Source organism: Mercenaria mercenaria, chromosome 16 (assembly GCF_021730395.1).
Source record: "Mercenaria mercenaria strain notata chromosome 16, MADL_Memer_1, whole genome shotgun sequence".
NCBI classification, from domain to species: Eukaryota; Metazoa; Mollusca; class Bivalvia; order Venerida; family Veneridae; genus Mercenaria; species Mercenaria mercenaria.
The window spans coordinates 63,351,483-63,376,258 of NC_069376.1; the positions used below are offsets into that span (position 1 = coordinate 63,351,483).

Genomic DNA, 24,776 nt, shown 5'->3' on the forward strand with positions numbered 1-24,776 from the left:
TTTGATGGAGTGACCCCAAAAACAACAGGGGTCATCTACTCCAGCAGCCCTATAACCCTATTAAGTTTGAAGGTTCTAGATCAAATGGTTCTCCAGTTACTGAATGGAAATAAAGTGTGACGTACGGACGGACAGAGCAAAAACAATATGTCTCCCCCAGAGGGGTGGTGGGAGACATAATTATAGGTCGTACTGTCCAGCTTTGATGGAGGAAGACCCAAGGTCATTTCATAACAAATATAAAACCAGATTTCAAATTGACAAAAATGATGAAGTTTTTTTTCTTCATTTCAATTTCAAAAAGAATGAAAGATGTATTACCACTATATTCTAGAATAATTTAGTAAGTAAGTAAGTAAGGACTTTATTTATAGTGGATGACATATTTGGCAGAGCCAATTTACAATATGGTAATCCAATGTGGTCCAATGAAAAGACATCAAACTAAATAAGTAAATAATGCATTTTTTTTTTCAGTGTATTATAACAAACATTATGTTTTATTATATATAATTTTTATGGTATTTGTATTCCATTCTATTCATTTGATCTTGCTTATGTAACATTTTTCCTTTTTTGCAACCAATGATAATAATCTTTATAGTGATTGTTGCAGTGATCAGGTACATGGCTATATACACATTCTCTTCAGATACTGGCTTAAATCATTTAACCCTCCAGTTCTAGGACAAAGGTCAGCTGGAGAATCAATTTTGATTTGGAAATTTCAGGCTTGTTGTCAGCATGACGTACAATTAAGGTAGTTCTGCACGTTTGATAAACTGGAAATGATGGTGTTACATCATTTATCCCGAAAATGTTGAATAAAGCCTGGATTCAAGCATATAACAAGCGCACCGCCTTGCGGGTGCTGACGCTCATCTGATTTTTTTTGTGTAATAGAAATATTGTCCTACCCATGATTTTCTAAGTCTAAAAAGGGCCATCATTCTTGCAAAAAGCAGGATAGAGTTATGTTTCTTGATGTACAGTGTCCACTTATGATGGTGAAAAACTGTTGCAAGTTTTAAAGCAATAGCTTTAATAGTTTATGAGAAAAGTTGACTTAAACCTAATACTCAACCAAGAAAATGATTTTCTAAGTCCAAAAGGGGCAATAATTATTGCAAAAAGCAGGATGGAGTTATGTTGCTTGCTGTACAGGGTCAGCTTATGATGGTGAACAAGTGTTGCAAGTTTCAAAGCAATAGCTTTGATAGTTTAAGAGAAAAAGTTGACCTAAACATAAAACTTAACCAAGAAATCTGATATTTTCTAAGTCAAAAAGGGGCCATAAATCTTGCAAAAAGCAGGACGGAGTTATGTTTCTTGCTATACAGGGTCAACTTATGATGGTAAACAAGTGTTGCAAGTTTTAAAGCAATAGCTTTGATAGTTTAGGATAAAAGCTGACCTAAACATAAAACTTAACCAAGAAAACTGATTTTCTAAGTCCAAAAGGGGCAATAAATCTTGCAAAAAGCAAGATGGAGTTATGATTCTTGACGTACAGGGTCTGCTTATGATGGTGAACAAGTATTCCAAGTTTCAAAGCAATAGCTTTGATAGTTTAGGAGAAAAGTTGACCTAAACATAAAACTTAACCAAGAAATCTGATATTTTCTAAGTACAAAAGGGGCCATAAATCTTGCAAAAAGCAAGATGGAGTTATGTTTCTTGCTATACAGGGTCAGCTTATGATGGTGAACAAGTATTCCAAGTTTCAAAGCAATAGCTTTGATAGTTTAGGAGAAAAGCTGACCTAAACATAAAACTTAACCAGGCAACGCCGACGCAGACGCCGACGCCGACGCCGACGCCGACAACCGCTCAAGTGATGACAATAACTCATCATTTTTTTTCAAAAAATCAGATGAGCTAAAAATGAAAATAGTTTTATGATTTAATCAAAATCTGTGAGAAAATTTATTACAATGGCACTATTGCTAAATTTCTAAAGTCAAAATATGATATTAAAACATAATGTCATGTTAAAAAATTCAAAAAAATGTCTTAAAATTAGCATGAAATGTCCGGTTCAAATTAATCTTGGTCAAATATCTCCAAAATAAGCACATGGACCTATAAGTTTATTTAGAACTGTGAGAAGTTTCATCAAAATCTACATTGTAGAAAAATTTCTATTCTCGAAAAAGTTATGAAAGTTAAGATTTTCCCATAATAGACTCCCATTATGAAATACTGTATTTTAAATCAGTCTAGCAAAAAATCAAGCACACGACCCCATTTTTTTTATTTGCTAAATTTTCTAGGTACATTTTGAAGTTTTGAAAAAATCGGAGTTTAATCAAATTCTACATTGTAGAAAAAATTTCGATCAAACATGCAGAACAACCTTAAGGATCTGATAACCTGGCCATCTGATAAGCTTGGAACCTGGTACATATGCGCGTTAATGTTTTAAAGCAGCTAATTAAGCCTCATTAGCAAATAATCAATAGATTGATCAATTACACAATTTTGTGTATGCGTATTAAAAGTACACTATATACTATATTCCTCACACGATCAAATAAACTTGAAAGCGACATTTTATGATAACAGTTTTCAAGATTTCAAGATTTTATTTCATTTTACCTAAGGTGGCCTCTAAATATAGACGATTATGTACAAGAAAATGTAACACCTGATTGTTCAGTGAATTTCGTACATTGTGGTATTTAGTATGATCCTAGAGTCATACTAATTCAATTGTTTTGAAAACTAAATAATATGTCTTTAAGTTATTTCAATTTAGTACGACCCAGGGTCATACTAATTGGAATATGTCCAACCCTGGGTCGTACTAAAGATGGCTGCTGTAACTGAGGGTCATACTAAATTGGAATTGTCTTAAAGCTTATAGAATATATCCGACCCAGGGTCATACTAATTGGAATATGTCTGACCCAGGGCTGTACTAAAGATGGCTGCTATAACTGAGGGTCGTACTAATTCGAAATTGTCTTAGAACTAATTGGAATATGTCTAACCCAGGGTCATACTAATTGTTACAAGAGCGCTGCCAAGCGGGGCAATATACACCCGAAGGGTTACATCAGAGGATGGGAGCAAAATTTAACAAGAGCGTCGCTAAGCGGTGCAATATACGCCCGAAGGCTTACATCATAGGATGGGAGCAAAATTTTAAGAACTTGACTGTTGTAGCCCCAAAGGACTGGAACAACAAAAGGAAAACTTCAAAAACAAATCTAAGTCCACAAAAAAAATATTCAAAGTCTACAAAAAAATCCTTATCAGGTACAGGTATGTAAAAAATCACCTTAAAATTGGAGGTACCATCCATGTTGTACCACAGAAAAGTGGTCTCGGTTTTTCCCTACGGCCAATAATAAAAAAGTTTCAAAATAAGCTATTTAAAGTAACATAAAAGGGAAGTAATTAAAAAAAAAATTATTTTAAGTACAAAAAAGAGATCTGCCAAATAAAAACAAGAGCACTGCAATGCAGAGCAATGTACACAAAGCAAAGTCATATATGACCTTTGACCCTTAAGTGTGACCTTGACCTTGAAGCGAGTCATCCGGAACATGCGCTCTGCACATCGTTACAATGTGGTGAACATTTCTGCCAAGTTTCTTTGAAATCCTTCCAGCAGTTCAAGAGTTACAGAGCGGACACGAAACAAACTGACATGACTTTTGACCCCTAAGTGTGACCTTGACCTTCAAGCAAGTCATCCGGAACATGCGCTCTGCATGTCGTCTTGGTGTGGTGAACATTTGTGTCAAGTTTCTTTGAAATCCTTCAGGGGGTTCAAGAGTTACAGAGCGGACACGAAACAAAGTGATATGACCTTTGACTCCTAAGTGTGACCTTGACCTTGAAGCGAGACATCCAAAACATGCGCTCTGCACATCGTCTCGGTGTGGTGAACATTTGTGTAAAGTTTCCCTGAAATCCTTCAAGGGGTTAAATAGTTACAGAGCGGACACGAAATTGCTAACGGACAGACGGACAGACAGACGGACACCAGCGTCATAACATAATACGTCCCTTCGGGCGAATAAAAAACTTGACTGTTGAAGCCCAAAGGACAGGAACAACAAAAAAGAAGAAATTCGAAAAAAAAAAATTCTAAGTCCACAAAAAAATTCTTACCAGTTAAAGTTATGTCAAAATACATCTAATAATTGGATGTATCATCCATGTTGTACCACAGAAAAGTGGTCTCGGTTTTTCCCTACGGCCAATAATAAAAAAGTTTCAAAATGCAGGGGTGTAAAATTCTTTTTCACACAACTCGCCTTGCGGGACTAGTAGCTAGTAAAATCTACTCGCCCTTAGTGAACAGTCACTCGCCCTAATAACTGACATTTTAATACTGTCACGTTTTATGGAAGGAGTATTATGTAGAACAAGCAAATTTCAAATAAAACACACGGCTCGTACACTACGTTTCCTTTTTGATTATTCATTTTTGTTACTCTTAAATTTCCTTTTCACACCAGAAATTTTTCTTTTTCTTTCACTAATTTTGTCATCACCATCAAGTTGTATTTCATAATAACTGCGTCGTAGTAATAATACAGTCTAACCCCTGCCTTAGTTTCCCAAAGTGTGTGGAAAGTATTAAATATCAGTTATTTTCATTTTCTCAAGACTTATTTCGCGAAAAGTAATTATTTTGAAAAAAGTCTTAAAAATATGGACACAATAATCATCATACACCTACCCGTCTTGAAAGCGAAAAAAAAAAACTGACGATCATCGGTAATTATTCTGTTGATAAACTAAGTAATTGGCCTTGTTTTCATCATCAATTAACATCCTCTCAAAGAGCTAAACTAAGTGTGTCGGTATTACGACATCTGAAGTAGAGATCAAAGCTGTACTGTTGCACGAGATTGTCATGGCATTACGTCATATTACAGTTTTAGCGCCATGTGACACATCACTGTCTAATCCAAGGAATTGCGAAGAATATTTTATCAAAAATACATGTACAAAGATTTATTTAAAACTTATTAAAAACCGCAACAACATCATTTACGTCCACGAGGTCACGTAACCTATTCTGCCGCACTAACAGAAAACTTTTTACCAAAAAAAAAAATCGTTTTACTGAATGTTTTTAAATTATTGCTGCTTTTTCATTATTTAAGATTTTTTTATTCTGTTTTTTGTTCTTTCTGGTCAAAGGTTTAAATTGAATTTTATGCCCATAGTATGTATCACTTGTTTTCTCCTAAAAAGAAATAAGTAATTAAGATCGCGCTGTTTGTAATTTAACAAATGATTATATGAAAATTCGACCGTTTTTATACAAATCTGTAAAATCGATATTTTACTGAAATCTTAATAGAATTCAAATTGTATCACTTCTCAAGCGGTATTGAAAAACTGAAGCGATAATGTTAATCAAAGTCTTGAGATGTCTGATGGTTGCGGGTTTTACTAGATTTATTTTCTGTTTAAATGCCAATCTATAAATATACATGTATAAGAATCAAATACTAATGTGCCTAATGTCTAAGATTAACTCTGCCTGACCTTACATGAACTTATCTAAATTGACAGCTGAAGTCAGTGATGTAACAATGGGCTGGAATACCTTATCATTTCTCTCGGAATGGGAAATTACCGGCATGACGTTTTGATATCTTTACGATTCGCTGGAAAATTCCAGTCAATCATAGTAGCAACTGAACCATCCCAAAGCTTGCTGACGTTTTTCGGGATGTAATTTCTGAATTTCATTAAAAGTATGACATAAAAACCTTCCGCCCAATCGGTCGAGTATACAGCGAGGTCCACTCATCCTATCAAGACTTAAACTGCCAATGCGAGCAGGCGAGTGGAATTTTACACCCCTGAAATAAGCTATTTATAGTAACAAAAAAGGGAAGTAATTCAAAAACAAAAATTATTGTAAGAGAACAAAAAAGGATCTGCAAAATAAAAACGAGCACTGCAATGCAGAGCAATAAACACAAAGCAGTCATATATGACCTTTGACCCCTAAGTGTGACCTTGACCTTGAAGCGAGTCAAACAAAACATGCGCTCTGCACGTCGCCTCAGTGTGGTGAACATTTGTGCCAAGTTTCTTTGAAATCATTCAAGCAGTTCAAGAGTTACAGAGCACACTCATATGACCTTTGACCCCTATGTGTGACCTTGACCTTGAAATGATACCTCCAAAACATGCGCTCTGCATGGCGTCTTGGTGTAATGAACTTTTGTGTCAAGTTTCTTTGAAATCCTTCAAGGGGTTCAAGAGTTACAGAACTGACACGAAACTGCTGACGGACGGACGGACAGACGGACGGACACCGGGACCATAACATAATACGTCCCTTCGGGCGTATAGATATAGGCATAGGAAACAGAGATCAATATACTAATCCTACCAGGTGTTCTGTATACAAAAGTGCTTCTATTGTGACACTTTGCAGGGTTTTTTTTTCAGCTGTTTTTATAGCCGTTATTGGGCTCTATTCCCAATGCCAAAAAGTATGTATTTTTCCCAAAATGAGTGCAAAAATTCCTCATCTACATTCTGAGAAATAAAATCAGCAAAATTGCACAAATATTATAGACAATTTTGTAATGGCAGTTTGTTGAAGAGGTTGTACAATGTGAAAAATACGTATGAGAAAGTGCCTAAATACATCCTTACTATATCCTATGGGTCTCGTCAAAATTCCCAATGCTTAGGGTATAGGCTATGTTCCCAAAACAGCAAGAAAAAACCCTGCTTTGATACAAGCAAAACTGTACTATCTGCACTATAAAATACTTACTGGTATTTCATTTTATTATCGGCTTGTTAAAAGTTAATTTTTACCATAAATAAGTTGACAAAATCATAGGAACCAGTGTTTCAGGGGTAAATCAAACACATATTAATAATTCCTAAACGATTTTGTTGTGCAAAAATGTATAATATTGTGTCTTAAACCGCTTTCGTTTTCTACTCTATTGTGTAATTGCAAGGGAAGTAAACTAATAGATATCTCTTAGGCAAGAGTTGACATTCTTTGCGGATCACAACTTTGAATTAAATATTAAAATTTCTGTTATTGATATTAGCAAAATTATCATACATTAAACATTTGTGAAATCATTTTTGTTAATTTCAAGGACTTGGAAATCAATTTCTAGACTTTATTTAACGTATTTTCTATCAATGAAAATGTTAGGGTCTATCTCTAGTAAATATGAATGACCCAGGGTCATACTGATTGGAATATGTCTGACCCATGGTCATACTTATTTGAATTGTCATAAGAGCTAAATAGATTTATCTTAATTCAGGGATCAGGGGTTTTTTTTATTCTATAGCAGAGGCCGAATATCGGCCTCGTCCCCCAGCCGAGGATTTCCCCCATAGCCAAGGATTTCCCCTACCGCAGTCGAAATTCCCCTACGTCCAAAATTCCCCCCTCCAAAATCGTAAACAAAGCAATGGAGATTACTCACAGCGATTTTCCCGACCGAATATCGGACCCGTTCACAATTGCAGACGGTCTTTCACAATTTTCAATGGGTGTGAAAACCTTTAGAAATAGTAGAAAAATGTTAGAAAACCGTTCAGTGGACCCGAGGTTCCGGTTTTGACCAGCGAAAATCGATAAAAACTCGTATCTGACCCGCACATAATATGCCGTGGGCGTCTGCTTGTCTCGCGGTAATACTCTTTGATGCGTAACCAGTTCGAAAGCTCTGTCCCTTGTCAATCAAAATCCCAGTGAACTTCATACTGTTTGTCGACACCAGCGTAAGTATGACAGTAGGTGGAGCGTCGTATGTTAATTAGCTACTGACAGATGTCAATCACGCCACGCGCGGACTGACACGTGGTTATCATCCGTATGTAATATAGATGATTGATAAACAATGCAGCGTCAGATTATCGTGTTTGTACCTCTTGTTAATTAGCGGTAACAGCTTATGCTGTATTGTGTAATATGTGTTGTTAATTTAAAGTAATTATTTTATGTGCGGATTCGATTAAATAAGCCAGTCGGCCGTTACGCAAATTTATTATCTTTGCCGAGGTATTTTGCTAGAGCAAAATTAAATATAAATGTTTTAAGTAATCAGATGTTATAAGTATGGAATAGTTCTGGTGAAAAGATGAAATTTTATCAAGAATTTTTAATGTTTGCTTTCGTTTTTTTTTTCATATTTGTCACACGTTTTCGCGATCGTGATTTTCGGACTTTTTTTATCCTCTCTTACAAGATTTTCTAGTACAATTGAAATAAAACGCCAACAAAAGTATGCATTTAATAATAATATGATGACTCTTGCAAAAGCAACTCTTATTTTAAAGCATTTTTTTTGTGAATAAAAGCATGTGATCTTTAAATATTCAATGATTTGAGCATTTCAACTCTCCCCACCCACCTTGTTACAATGATAAGTGAACATTAGTGCAAGTCCATCTAAGTGACAGTGTGTATAGTTGCTAAAAGTTGCAAGAATATGTAATAAAAACATAGTTTAAAGTGTTTATTATGCATAATTGTAAATTCCCCCCTGAGTGAAAAAATTCCCCAAAACTGCTTGTCGCGCGCTATTTTCTTCCCCCAATGACAGGCTGGGGCCTCTTCCCCCAGTCGTAAAAAAAACCCCTGGGGATGTACTAATTCGATTTAGTATCATACTAATTGAAATTGTCTGACCCTGGGTCGTACAAAATGAAATAGCTTTAAGCTAATTCTCAACCATGGTCATACCAATTGGAGTATGTCCAAACCTGGGTCATACTAAATCGAATTGTCTTAAAGCTAAATCGGCATTTTTGACCCTCAGACAAAGAGCTATAAAAACAAATAGACTAGCAATTTGAAAGGCATATAGAGCAAATCTCACTAACATCACACATAGCTGTCAAGGCTCCACTAAGGCCACGAGTGTGATCGGGGTTCGAAGGGAAGGCTGTCCCTGGTGGGGGTCTTGGGGGCGATGATCCCTAAAAGCCGGAAATGCCCTCACATGGAAAATTTAGATTTTTAACACAAAATAGATATGGTTTTGAATAGTCTTCCTCCATGTTTACTTTTTGTGACATTTATTCATGCGGTAGAAATAACACGCTGCACCGGTGAATGTAAAAGCTGTATTATACGGTATGAAAACACCGTGTCAACGTCACCTCGCATGTTTGATTCAATAATTTTCTACGAAAAAACAATTGATTGTTTTATCGCTTTAAAATGCGTGTGACCTTGAATAGTAGGCGTGTGAGCGTGATCTAGGGCCGAAATGCGTGTGACACACGCACAATGTGTGTGTCTTGACAGGTATGCATCACAGGATAACTGAATGAGATCTTGTTCACGGGAAGTGAGGCTTTCTCCATGTGCCATTTTGTATGCAAAAGCAATTGGTTTGGTTTATACTAAGTCTTAAAGACTATTTCACATTAAACTAATGTTGTTCTAGAAGCTAACATGTATAGGAGAGATTGCCGTGACGTCACGCGCACCTGATTTATTTATGTAAACACAGCTGGTGGGCAGAAAATCAATACACCGATAGCACTGGCAGGTCAACATAATAAATTGTACAAGTATTCTACAAACAAATTTAAGCAATGGTTCTGGAAGCATACACTGACTGAAATCATAAAGTAATTTAATACCATATCTCTGTCTTGCCTCCAGGGGTAACTTTTTTACATAATCTGACAGATTAATTTCATCAGATAATGGATCGGTTCTTTTACATGTCAACAGAAGGTCATCCATTGTTGTTTGTTTTGCCCACCAGCATAGTGCGCATGCCCGGAAATGCATCGGTTTGTTTACAAACACGATCTCTCCTATTTTAAATGTAGTTTTAAAGGTACAAATTGTAACTCCATACTTAATGTTTGTTCTTACTAAAAAACGCCGATTCATGCTCTGACACAAGATCACGTGAGATTACCAGGGTTTTCCCTTGGAAATTTTGATAGGGGGTTATCATCACCTCTTAATGTTTGACTTTGGGGGTCATTTTTAATTTCAAGGAGTGATTTTTTTTAAGTTTCAAAAAATGAATAAAGAAATGGTAATGAAATCTATACTGTTTGAAAAAAAAATCCAATAGAAAACACTGTGTTTTTGTTAACTTGCAATGTACTGTTTAGAACAAAAAGAAATACATGTACATCTACAAATTTATTTTTTACACTTTCTTTTTAAAATCAGCCAGTAATTGCAACCTTTTGAATGCATCTGCGTAACTGAGGGAACTTTCGTGACGAGTAAGTAAAGAATTTTCGCAGCTCGGTACCAAAGGATTGCTTTGAGATTCACCTGGAGGGGATAACTTTTATTTACACTGTCCCGTGTCTTTGGATCATGATGGGGGTAAGAGTGAGGTTGGGTGCACACCATAAACCGGTTTAAGCTCCCCAGTGGTGTTTTTGTCACTGACCGTTCCAAGGCGATGCCCCACTGTGTTCCTTTGTTTGTTCGTTTTGTCCTAATTGTGTTGGCTTTGTGTGTGCGAGCTTGTGTGTGTGTGTGTGTGTGTGTGTGTGTGTGTGTGTGTGTGTTTTTGTGGTGTACGCGTCTGCGTGCTGTGGGTTTGGTTTTGGGGAGGCTGCGTTTTTGGTACGTGGCATTCCCTGTTTGATATTTGTCTTTGTTTTTTTGATATATGGCCAGCATTTCCTTTTGCCATTTTCAAAAAAATAGCCAGTTATTTTTTACAGAACCCTCTCGGTGTGCAGACTTTTATATGGGTGTTTGCATTTTCAGTCGAGACAGTTTCAACAGGGTTTTCCCTGCGTGCAGATGACAAGATTTTAAACGTCATCTTTTGTTGAACTTGATGCACCATTTTGTTAAGTACCAAAAAGGTACTTACTTACAATATTGGGTACGAAAATTCACATCGCCATAATTTTGATCGGTAGTTGAGTTGCGCCACCAATGACGCGTTCAGAATTATTTTGAGGGTCATTTTGAAAATCAGTGTGTTAAAACGCACAAAAATAAGCGTCAAGGAAAATCCTGGATTACAGCCAGTTGCCATTCTGTGTTTTTTTATATTTCTTTGCCTCATGGTTGGAGAAGCTAATACGGGGACTGGAATGCGGCATTTATCTTATCTTACGCTTTTGTCCAATCGAAGCGTATGCCGTAGGCTATTCTGCTATTACTTACGCCTTACAGTATCACTGTGACCTTGACCTTTGACATACAGATCTCAAAATCAACAGGGGTCTGCTGGTGATGACAAACCTTCCTATCAACTTCCACGATCCTAGGCCCAAGCATTCTTGAGTTATCATCCGGAAACGGATTGGTCTACATTGCGACCGAACGATCGGCATCTGCAAAACAATATACCCCTCCTTCTTCGAAGGGGGGGCATAAAAAGTAGGAAAAGTAGTTGTTTTGTTTTTTTAAAAAGTAGGAAAAAAATAGGAACAGACCTAAAAAGCAGGACTACTTGTAAGCCTTGGATGGATGCTATGCGCACTTGACCTACTTTCTAACTTTACCTAGATATCATCAAGGTGAACATTCAGACCAACGTTCATGACGATCCATTGAAAAATATGGCCTCTAGAGAGGTCAGTTTTTTAATTTTAGACCTACTGACCTAGTTTTTGACCACACGTGTCCCAGTTTCAAACTTGACCTAGACATCATCAAGATGAACATTCTGACCATTTTCATGAAGATCCATTGAAAAAAATGGCCTCTAGGGAGGTCACAAGGATTTTCTATTTTTAGACCTACTGACCTAGTCTTGGATCACATGAGACCCAGTTTCAAACTTGACCTAGACATCATCAAGATGAACATTCTGACCAATTTTCATGAAAATCCATTGATATATAAAATATGGCCATATGGCCTCTTGGGAGGTCACAAGGTTTTTCTATTTTTAGACCTAATGACCTAGTTTTGGACAGTATGTGACCTAGTTTCAAACTTGACCTAGATATCATCAAGATGAACATTCTGACCAACTTTCATAAAGATCCCATGAAAAATGCGACTTCTAGAGTGGTCACAATAAACAGTTAACAGACGGATGGACACATGGATGGGCGATGAATGCCACGTGATCACAAAAGCTCACCTTGTCACTTTATGACTGGTGAGCTAAAAAGTGTTATAGCTCCATGATTAACAAGAGGTAATATGCCAATTACGCGCTAATCTTAGCCGAAACAAAATATTGATCGCTAACAACTAGTTGATATTTACAGGTATGGACAATGGCATAATACAGATAACAGAGAGTGTCTATATTAGACCTTCCTGCTCATGGTAACTCATATTCACACTATGTACCGGGCTAATCCTAACTAGATGTTCAGTGACCCTAACTCAGTGCCAACATGGCTGTCAGAAAGACATTGTATGTAGTTGATTTCCCTGTCTTTTTCATGTTTTTTGTTTATATGCAATGTTAGTGTAAAACTTTTGATAGCCATAATACCTTGTATGGACAACATTTTTTGTGTACTAAATATTTCAATCGACAAGTCACATTATGTGGCTGGAATTCATTACTAGATGCCCACGGGCAATATGTCGAGCCCGCCAGCTCTCAAAAGGACTGGGAGTTGTACATGAAACTCCTTGTCTCATTGAAGCAAACATTTATGCAGTGTTCCAGCTATAATAGAATAGAAGGGCGCGGCGCCCTGCCCCTTTCTCAAGGCGTCCTGCCTTTTTTAATAGTGCCCTGTGCCCTTTTGAGTCCAGTAAATATATGCCTTAGGCCACACCAAACTGATTACCTATTCGTCGGATTTCCCGCACCAATTTGACGGGAAATGAAAAAAAAATTTACTTTTTTTTGACCGCGCACACCTATGGCGTATTTTTTGCGCTGGGTCGAAATCAGTAGGAACGAAAAAAGGCTGGAAATTCCGAAGCTTAAACGCACCTAGCTTGTAATTTAGGCCAGCATTTTTTAATTTTCTAGTTTACGGGAGCGCAGAGCCAATTTTTTTGACAAAAGGAAATAACAAGAGCCGTCTGATGACAGCGCGCTCGACTATTCGAAGAATTGATTGAAGAATTGGGTCAAAATATTTCCACGGATATTCAGACAAAAGAAATAAATAGATTAGACAAACGATGTTCCTGTATTACTTTGATTTCGATAAGTCTTGCACTAAATCGCAATATATGAGCCAATTTCAAAGTCCAAAAAGGGCCATAATTCAGTCAAAATAGTTATGTACTCTTGCCTACAGATGGAAATCATAATGCTAAACAAGTGTTCAAAGTTTAAAAGCCATATGTCAAATAGTTTTGACAAAACATGAACTTGTATGAAAACAGAACAAATTTCAAAATCCAAAAAGGACCATAATTCAGCCAAAATAGATGACAGAGTTATGTTCTCTTTCCTACAGATAGAGACTATTATACTAAACAAGTGATAAAAGTTTCAAAGCCATATGTCAAACACTTTACAAAAAATATGAACTGGTACGAAAAACTTAACCAAGATTTCTAGGTCAAAAAGGGCCATAATTCAGCCAAAATCCTTGATGGAGTTATGTACTCTTGCCTATAACTGGACATGGTAATGGTAAAGAGGTGTTGAAAGTTTCAAAGCTTTATCTCAAAAGACTGTCAAAATATGAACTGGTACGAAATATTAACCCAGATTTCTAAGTCAAAAAGGGCCATAATTCAGCCAAAATCCTTGATGGAGTTATGTGCTCTTGCCTATAACTGGACATGGTGATGGTAAACAAGTATTGAAAGTTTCAAAGCTTTAGCTCAAAAGACTTTGTCAAAATATGAACTGGTACGAAAAACTTAACCATGATTTCTAAGTCAAAAGGGGCCATAATTCAGCCAAAATCCTTGATGGAGTTATGTACTCTTGCCTATAACTGGACATGGTGATGGTAAAGAGGTGTTGAAAGTTTCAAAGCTTTATCTCAAAAGACTGACAAAATATGAACTGGTACGAAATATTAACCCAGATTTCTAAGTCAAAAAGGGCCATAATTCAGCCAAAATTCTTGATGGAGTTATGTGCTCTTGCCTATAACTGGACATGGTGATGGTAAACAAATATTGAAAGTTTCAAAGCTTTATCTCAAAAGACTTTGTCAAAATATGAACTGGTACGAAAAACTTAACCATGATCTCTAAGTCAAAAGGGGCCATAATTCAGCCAAAATCCTTGATTGAGTTATGTGCTCTTGCCTATAACTGGCCGTGATGATGGTAAACAAGTGTTGAAAGTTTCAAAGCTTTATCTCAAAAGACTTTGTCAAAATATGGACTGGTACGAAAAACTTAACCCAAGGTGTGACGCCGACGCCGACACCGACGCCGACGCCATGGTGAGTAGGATAGCTCTACTTATTCTTCGAATAGTCGGGCTAAAAATAAAAGTCATTTTCAGTACTTTTATTTTCAGTTTACCCCTCGACCGTCCACATTTGCTACTGTCAATCTGGCATATCACATGTACCAGATTTGTTGTCTGTATATTATAACTGGACAACGATCAAATTCATGTGGGACTGCCAGAAAAATACCACAATTAATAAAAAGGAAAGACACCAAAGATATGGCGAAATGGAAGAGCAAAAGTGAGTATCAGCTTGTAAAAGCATTTTTTTCTTTGAAGTATTGAGAGTCTTTTCCTTTGAAGTATTAGGGGTCAGAGAAGAAAAGAGGGTCATGATGACCCTGGATCGATCACCAGAGTAATATGAGCTACATGTTTCAAATGTCAAACTGATGATTTTTAGAATTTTTTTAGAAGATTTTCCGATGGAAAATCAAGTGACCCCTGAGGCGGGGCCAATTTTACCCTGAGGGTCATGTTTTGATCTAGGCCTTCTTAGTTTATTTTTAGCAAATTTATGAAGATTTCCCTACGTACAATCAAGTAACCCCTGGGGCTGGGTCAATTTGACCCAAGGCGTGGGGGGTGGGGGGGGTCAAGATTTGAACAACTTTTGTAGAGGTCCACTAGGCAATGCTACATGTCAAATATCTAAGCTCTAGGCCTTCTGCTTCTTTTTTTAGAAAATTTTGAAGATTTTTCTATGTACAATCAAGAAACCTCATGGGGCGGGGTCAATTTGACCCTGGGGGTCATGATTTGAACAAATTTTGTAGAAGTCTACTAGGCAATGCTACATGTCAAATATCTAAGATCTAGGCCTTCTGGTTTATTTTTAGAAAATTTTTGAAGATTTTCCTATGTAAAATCAAGTGACCCCGGGGTCATTATTTGAACAAATTTTGTAGATGTCCACTAGGCAATGCTACATGTCAAATATCTAAGCTCTAGGTCTTCCGGTTTATTTTTAGAATTTTTTTGAAGATTTTCCTATGTAAAATAAAGTGACCCCTGGGGCAGGGTCAATTTTGACCCTGGGGGTCATGATTTGAACGAATTTTGTAGAGGTCTACTAGGCAATGCTACATATCAAATATCTAAGCTCTTGGCCTTCTGGTTTATTTTTAGAAAATTTTGAAGATTTTTTCTATGTACAATCAAGAAACCCCATGGGGCGGGGTCAATTTGACCCTGGGGGTCATGATTTTAACAATTTTGAAGAAGTCTACTAGGCAATGCTACAGGTCAAATATCTAAGATCTAGGCATTCTGGTTTATTTTTAGAATTTTTTTGAAGATTTTCCTATGTAAAATCAAGTGACCCCTGGGGCGCGGTCAATTTTGACCCAGGGGGTCATGATTTGAACAAATTTTGTAGAGGTCCACTACGCAATGCTACACGTGAAATATCTAAGCTCTAGGCCTTCTGGTTTATTTTTAGAAAATTTTTGAAGATTTCCTATGTAAAATCAAGTGACCCCAGGGTCATGATTTCAACAACTTTAGTAGAGGTCCATTAGACAATGCTATACGTCAAATAACTAAGCTCTAGGGCCTCTGTTTTTTCGAGAAGATTTTTTAAGATTTTCCTATGTAACATCAAGTGACCCCTGGGGCAGGGTAAATTTTCACCCCGGGGTCATGATTTGAACAAATTTGGTAGAGGTCCACTAGGCAATGCTTCACACCAAATATCTAAGCTCTAGGGCTTCTGGTTTTTGAGAAGAAGATTTTTAAAGTTTTTCCTTTCGGTTTTTCCTTTCGGTTTTGCCATGGCAACCAGAGTTCAGTATGGAATTCAATTCTTTGAACAATTTTTAAAGAGGACCATCCATGAAACATCCCTGTGAAGTTTCATCAAAATTGGCCTGGTGGTTTAGGAGATGTTGTTTAAAGGAAAGTGTGGACGGATGGATGCTGGACGGTGAGCGATCACAATAGCTCACCCCGAGCACTTCGTGCTCAGGTGAGCTAAAAATAAGTAATATCACAATTGTTGGTAATTATGTTTAAAACAAACTGCATTTTCAATGTAATGATTGATGTCCCCTGCAAATGCAAACATGTGATAAAACAAGAGCTGTCCGTAAGACAGCCAAGCTCGACTATTCGAAATATTGTCACAGAAGCAGGAAATTATTACCCAAAATGTTAAATATCAAAAGAGTTTTAAGTTTGAAAGGGGACATAATTTGACCAAAATGCATATCAGAGTTATGGGACTTGATGCTATCAACTAGTTTTATAACCCCGAAGAAACATGTTAAGTTTCAATTCCATATCTGCATTAGTTTTGGAGATAGTAACTTGAATGTAAAACTTTAACCAGAATTTTCTAAGTCCAAAAGGGGGCATAATTTGCCCAAAATACATGTCAGAGTTATGGGACCTGATTCTGTCAACTAGTTTTATAACCCCGAAGACACATGTGAAATTTCAATTTAATATCTGCATTAGTTTTGGAGACAGTAACTTGCATGTAAAACTTTAACCAGAATTTTCTAAGTCCAAAAGGGGCATAATTTGCCCAAAATACATGTCAGAGTTATGGGACTTGACCCAGTGAGGTAGGTAATTGATCTAGAAAAAGAAAAAATAAGTTTTAAATCCATATGCCTTTTAGTAATAGCTGTATGTACTTGCATGCAAAACTTTAACCAGAATTTTCTAAGTCCAAAAGGGGGCATAATTTGGCCAAAATACATGTCAGAGTTATTGGACTTGACCTAGTGATGTAGGTAATTGATCTAGAAAAAGAAAAAATAAGTTTCAAATCTATATGCCTTTTGGTAATAGCTGTATGTACTTGCACGCAAAACTTTAACCAAAATTTTCTAAGTCCAAAAGGGGGCATAATTTGGCCAAAATGAAGGTCAGAGTTATGGGACTTGCTGCTATGAACTAGTTTTATAACCCCGAAGACACATGTTAAGTTTCAATTCAATATCTACATTAGTTTTGGAGATAGTAACTTGCATGTAAAACTTTAACCAGAATTTTCTAAGTCCAAAAGGGGGCATAATTTGCCCAAAATACATGTCAGAGTTATGGGACTTGACCCAGTGAGGTAGGTAATTGATCTAGAAAAAGAAAAAATAAGTTTTAAATCCATATGCCTTTTAGTAATAGCTGTATGTACTTGCATGCAAAACTTTAACCAGAATTTTCTAAGTCCAAAAGGGGGCATAATTTGGCCAAAATACATGTCAGAGTTATTGGACTTAACCTAGTGATGTAGGTAATTGATCTAGAAAAAGAAAAAATAAGTTTCAAATCTATATGCCTTTTGGTAATAGCTGTATGTACTTGCACGCAAAACTTTAACCAAAATTTTCTAAGTCCAAAAGGGGGCATAATTTGGCCAAAAACAAGGTCAGAGTTATGGGACTTGCTGCTATGAACTAGTTTTATAACCCCGAAGACACATGTGAAGTTTCAATTCAATATCTACATTAGTTTTGGAGATAGTAACTTGCATGTAAAACTTTAACCAGAATTTTCTAAGTCCAAAAGGGGGCATAATTTGCTCAAAATACATGTTAGAGTTATGGAACTTGACCCAGTGAGGTTGGTAATTGACCTAGAAAAAGAATAAATAAGTTTCAAAGCTATATGCCTTTAAATGATAGCTGTATGTACTTGCATGCAAAAACTTAACCAAGGTGTGACGCCGACGCCGACGCCAGGGTGAGTAGAATAGCTAGACTATTCTTCGAATAGTCGAGCTAATAACAAACCCTTGCATTGATACATATCAATTTCAAAACTTAATGTTAAGATATTATTTCGTAATATAACTTCTTAAACTTGTATATCAGTGTCACGACCAGGAAGTAATTTGATATGATTATCACCAATAGAAACTGCAAATCAATAAACATCAAATAAAGATTACTACAGAGGATTATATACTTTAAACAAGAATAGGAAGTTCTCTAGTGGTATGTAATTTAAATCTTTATTTATAATTTAATATATGATTAAGGTTTTACCACAAGCAAAGTTTCATGATATTATGCGCGGATAATGTTATAAATGAGAGGACAATAATGTACATTGTACTGTATCAAACATGAACTTAATTGTTCTAACCCAAAATAACCCAGTATCCCGTTTGACCAAAACTTCTTTGAAGACAAATATTCTGACCATGTTTTATGTAAATCAGGTAGGAAATGTGGCATTTTTAGCATAAACCAAGTTATCCCTGATTTAATCTAGTGACCTAGTTTTATACTCGAGGTAAAGTGTGAAGTTCAGTAAGAAACATATGATATTATTATGAGGTTTTTCACTTATTTGTCTGGATGATCCAGTTTCAAACCTGTCTGCGATTTCATATAAAGCACACCATATACAGTGATAACCACATCATATACATGTATAAGCACTGCACATACAAGTAGAAGCACATCATATACAGATATATGCACATCATAAAGTGCTAAATCAACATCATAAGACAGCTATGGTGTTCCATACACAATATTTAAGATTCTTTTATATGCAATTTTTCATTTCATACCTGTGGCTCAGAGCCATTTTTTAAACAATCTACTGATACTGTTATACTTTTAATGTTATTCAAACAATTTTATAAGTTCAAAACTTTAGGACAATGATTACAAATATGAAATCCTTATCAATGATCTTTTTTTTTTTATTATTGTATCTGGCTGTAATTAAGCATGGTTAACCTTTGTGTGTCCTACAGCATGCAATGCTCTATTACTGTTAGGCATAAAAAAAAATGTTTGTTTCCGGTATCCCGACCTACCCTAAATTTTTGGCCCGACCCTAAATGTTTTTAGAATATCTTGGAAGAGAATATTGGAGAATATTTTTTTCAACTTTTTAACAAAAAATTGCAAAACTGCACTTTTTATGCTTTGAACATGGTCAGTTATATTAGAAATCAACTTAGTGATGATTTAAAGGCATAAGGCGTAAAAAAAAAATTGTTTGTTTCCGGTATCCCGACCTACCCTAAATTTTTGGCCCGACCCTAAATGTTTTTATGGCCTTGGAAAATATTTTTTTCAATTTTTTAACAAAAAGATGCAAAACTGCACTTTTTATGCTTTAAACATGGCCAGTGATGTTAGAAATCAACTGTCTGATGCTCTAAAGGCATAACCCCCTTATTTGTATTCATTTTTTGACAAAAAAATAATTTCCGAAAAGTCTCCCTTAATAAAAAAAATTTCCAAAAAAAAAAATTTCAGACCAACCTGCCCTAATTTTTTTTGAGCATGTTACCGGAAACAAAGAATTTTTTTTTAGGCCTAATCCCCCTGATTTGTACTCATTTTTTGACACAAAAATAATTTCTGAAAAGGCCCCCTTAATTAAAAAAAAAAAAAAAAAATTCCAACCTATCTACCCTAATTTTTTTTTTAGCATGTTACTGGAAACAAAGAATTTTTTTTAGGCCTTACAGTCAACATTGATAAATGGTATCACTGTATTTTGAATGGAAAAGAGCTGTCCGTAAGAAAGTCAGTGCTCGACTATTTGAATTGTTGTCCCAGAAGCAGGAATATTACCCTGAATGTTAAAATATCTATAGAGTTTCAATCCAATATTTACATTAGTTTTGGAGATAGTAACTTGCATGCATACTTTAAACACAAGTTTTCAGTTCAAAAGGAGACATGATTCGGCCAAAATGCAATTTTGTCAGGGTCATGGGACTTGATGCAATCAACTAGTTTTATAACCCTGAAAACACATTGAGGGCTTAGAGCGAAACTGGTCTGTCTGCTTTTATTTCTATATACAGATAGACCAGTTTCGCTCTAAGCACTGTCATGTGAAGTTTCAGTTTAATATCTGCACCCAGAAGACACATGAAGTTTCAATTTTATATCTGCATTGTAACTTGCACACAAAACTTAAACCAGAATTTTCTAAGTCCAAAAGGGGAAATAATTTGCCCAAAACACATGTCAAAGTTATGGGACTTGACCCAGTGAGGTTTATTCGGTAAATCATCTGCTGAAAAAGAAACAAGAGGACCATGATGGTCCTGAATCGCTCACCTCTTCCCACATGACCCAGTTTTGAGTATGAAGTCGTTTTTTCTATTATTTGACATAGTGACCTAGTTTTTGAGCTCATGTGACCCAGTTTTGAACTTGACCTAGATATTACCAAGATAAAAATTCTGACCAATTTTCATGAAGATCCATTGAAAAATATGGTCTCTAGAGAGGTCACAAGGTTTTTCTATTATTTGACCTATTGACCTAGTTTTCGAAGGTACGTGACCCTGTTTTGAACTTGACCTAGATATCATCAAGGTGAACATTCTCACTAATTTTCATGAAGATCTCGTGAAAAATATGGCCTCTAGAGAGTTAACAAGGTTTTTCTATTTTTATACCTACTGGCCTAGTATTTGACCGCACGTGACCCAGTTTCGAAACTGACCTAGATATCATCAAGGTGAACATTCAGATCAATTTTCATGAAGATCCATTGAAAAATATGGCCTCTAGAGAGGTCAAAAGATTTTAATAATTTGAGACCTACCGACCTAGTTTTTGACCGCAGTTGACCCAGTTTCAAATTTGACCTAGATACCATTAAGATGAACATTCAGACCAACTTTCATACAGATCCCATGAAAAGTGTGGCCTCTAGAGAGGTCACAAGGTTTTTTTATTATTTGACCTACTGACCTAGTTTTTTAAGGCACGTGACCCAGTTTCGAATTTTACCTAGATATCATCAAGGTGAACATTCTGACCAATTTTTATGGAGATCCATTCATAAGTACGGCCTCTAGAGAGGTCACAAGGTTTTTCTATTTTTAGACCTACTGACCTAGTTTTTGACCGCACATCAAACTGTTTCAAACTTGACCTAGATATCATCAAGATGAACATTCAGACCAATTTTCATACAGATCCCATAAAAAATATGGCCTTTAGAGAGGTCACAAGGTTTTTCTATTATTTGACCTACTGACCTAGTTTTTGATGGCAAGTGACCCACTTTTGAACCTGACCTAGATATCATCAAGATGAACATTCAGACCAACTTTCATACAGATCCCATGAAAAATATGGCCTCTAGAGAGGTCACAAGGTTTTTCTATTATTTGACCTACTGACCTAGTTTTTGACAGCATGTGACCCATTTTCGAACTTGACCTAGATATCATCAAGATGAACATTCTGACCAATTTTCATGAAGATCTCATGTAATATATGGCCTCTAGAGAGGTCACAAGGTTTTTCTATTTTTAGACCTACTGACCTAGTTTTTGACCGCACGCGACCCAGTTTCGAACTTGACCTAGATATCATCAAGATGAACATTCAGACTAATTTTCATACAGATCCTATGAAAAATATGGCCTTTAGAGAGGTCACAAGGTTTTTCTATTATTTGACCTACTGACCTAGTTTTTGAAGGCACGTGATCCAGTTTCAAACCTGACCTAGATATCATCGAGGTGAATGTTCTGACCAATTTTCATGAAGATCTTTTGAAATATATGGCCTCTAGAGAGGTCACAAGGTTTTTCTATTTTTAGACCTGCTGACCTAGTTTTTGACGGCACGTGACCCAGTTTCGAACTTGACCTAGATATCATCAAGGTGAACATTCTAACCAATTTTCATGAAGATCTTATGAAATATATGGCCTCTAGAGAAGTCACAAGGTTTTTCTATTTTTAACCTACTGACCTAGTTTTTGATGGCACGTGACCCAATTTCGAACCTGAACTAGATATCATCAAGATGAACATTCTGACCATCTTTCATAAAGATCCCATGAAAAATGTGACCTCTAGAGTGGTCACAAGCAAAAGTTTACGGACGCATGGATGGACGTTCTAACAAAACGGTCTTTAAGTGACTCCCCCATTGTTCTCTCTATTGTTCTAACAGTCACATAAAAAGAAAAATAGTCACATAAACAGAACGGAATGAATGACATCAAAGAGAAAGTACCGTTATGCAGTCACTTAACCATCATTTCGCGGGCACGCACGGACGGACGACGGACACCACGCGATCACAAAAGCTCACCTTGTCACTTTGTGACAGGTGAGCTAAAAATAAGTTTCAAATCTATTATGCCTTTAGGTAATAGCTATATATACTTGTACATAAAACTTTCTAAGTCCAAAAGGGGGCATAATTTGGCCAAAAACAAGGTCAGAGTTATGGGACTTGCTGCTATGAACTAGTTTTATAACCCCGAAGACACATGTGAAGTTTCAATTCAATATCTACATTAGTTTTGGAGATAGTAACTTGCATGTAAAACTTTAACCAGAATTTTCTAAGTCCAAAAGGGGGCATAATTTGCTCAAAATACATGTTAGAGTTATGGAACTTGACCCAGTGAGGTTGGTAATTGACCTAGAAAAAGAATAAATAAGTTTCAAAGCTATATGCCTTTAAATGATAGCTGTATGTACTTGCATGCAAAAACTTAACCAAGGTGTGACGCCGACGCCGACGCCAGGGTGAGTAGAATAGCTAGACTATTCTTCGAATAGTCGAGCTAAAAATTCAAACTAGTCCAAACAATTTGACGGTCACATTAATGATTGTTTTGTATTTCTGTCGGGCAACCTAACTAAGTGGAGATATCTGCATATGAAAAGCTTATCTCAATATTCCGAGGATCAAGTCAAATTAGTTTGAATAATTTAAAGTTCTAACCAGTTACCCTAACTCAAAAGATAATTATCAAACATGAAACTCCTGGCAATATTCTCATGTCCATTTAAGTATACTAATAAAGAAGACCCATTGAAAGTATGTATGTGACAAACATTCAGTCACTAATTGCCACATGTGCCTTTTACACTGAGGAACACAATAAAATATCCAGTAATAAATGTTTTTTCGGACTCCTAACTAATACTACGTCAAAGTCCCATTTCAGTAGAGTCTTTTTTCCGAAACTGTTGTTTGAACATCAGCTGGCGGAAAAGGTTATTTTGTACACATTTCTGCTGAACCAAAATTAAGATTGTTTCGGCTTGTCATACAATATAGATGGAAATACTCTTTATTTAAACATGACACGAGCGATAATCACTTTTTTTTTTTCATCGCTCTTCGCTTGCATCAATAAATGTTGATTTGAAAAAAAAAAAAATTTTATTTTTTTTTTGCTCGCTCGCCAAATGTGGTAATTTAAAAAGCAAAAGGATTATCCTTTCTTCCTGTGCAAAAATTTGTTTTAAAAGATACATTTCCGAAGCTCTATAACAAATATAGCCCTTAGTCATCCGGAACTGACCAATCAACTGTACATTGAAATAAATGTAATACCCTTGATCAATGGGACAGATATAACAACCAAAATATTAATTCCTTTTTACAGCAAAATCACACAGAAAACAAAGCTGTATCAGCTTTACATCCGCCATGTTGGCACTGAGTTTGGGTCGCTGAACAGAGTTAAGATTATCTGGTAACAAAGTGTGGTGTGATATTTGCAAAACAAAATTCAATCACAAACTCTGAACTAGATCACTAGCAACATCGACCCTGCCACATCCAGCAGAACTATCTGATATAACCAGTGCATTACTGCTTATCAGAAGGTGGCAATGGGCTGACCACTTTGGGCGGGAACATCGTTACAGGTGGGTGGGGTGTAGGGGTAAAAAAAATTAAGAGATTTCTGGCAGCTGAAAAAAAGAAACCATATCAATCTTACTGAGGTCCGTAAGCTCTTCCTGCGTAGAAGGCACGAAGCCACAACAAAGAAAACGAACAGCACGACTAAAGAAACTCATGCAAGCCATTTTCAAATTGAATGCGTTACCGACTTTTTACACTCGTATCATTCAAAGATTTCCGGTCGACAAGCCCCTTATATATAGGCACCATCACGTGACCAGATTAGCAGTGGCGGCACGGTTATGTGGATAAATTCACCCCTTTGAAGAAGTCAAAAGCAGACTTTCGCAACAATGACACTGGCAAACAAAACCGTGAGCTGAACAGAGCGTATAGACTTTAAATTGGTCAATTATGCTGATCTTATCTATGTTTACTGCCTCACTCCTGTTGCGATTACTATAGGCAGGATGCACGCCGGGTGTTTGTGAATATAAAAGTAAAACTGGAAGAAGACTTCCAGGCATAGTAGATCTAAGAATATAAGACATATATAGATCTAGCATGTTTGTTAAAATGTTAAAAACAGTAGAATAAAAGAAAGTTAAAAACAGCTGCTATATTTAATACTGGAACAGGACCACTGCCTGCTTTCAAGAAGGATTCAATATCAGGCAGAGTCGCAGTATGCGGGGGTAACCTGTTCCACAGGACTGTGGTGTGGGGGAAGAAGGAGAATTTAAAAATGTCCGAGTTGACATGAATTTGGCGGAGACTGAGGGGATGCATCTGTCTTGTTAACCTGATTGGGACTTCTAAGTAAGTTGGGAGGGGGATCAGTGGCTACAAGATGGTGATAAATCTTGTAAAACAT

The 24,776-nt window shown here is 36.4% G+C and overlaps 1 protein-coding gene across 1 annotated transcript in view; it reads right to left on the reverse strand.

Annotated features, from left to right (window-relative positions):
- The window catches only part of LOC123541503 (uncharacterized), a 45,575-nt gene extending 21,450 nt beyond the window's left edge, over window positions 1-24,125 (reverse strand). The window contains exon 1 of the mRNA XM_045327053.2: window positions 24,000-24,125. Coding sequence (XP_045182988.2) covers window positions 24,000-24,087 — 88 coding nt within the window. The 5' untranslated portion in view covers window positions 24,088-24,125. The remainder of the gene's footprint in view (window positions 1-23,999) is intronic.
- Between the last annotated feature and the right edge of the window lie 651 nt (window positions 24,126-24,776).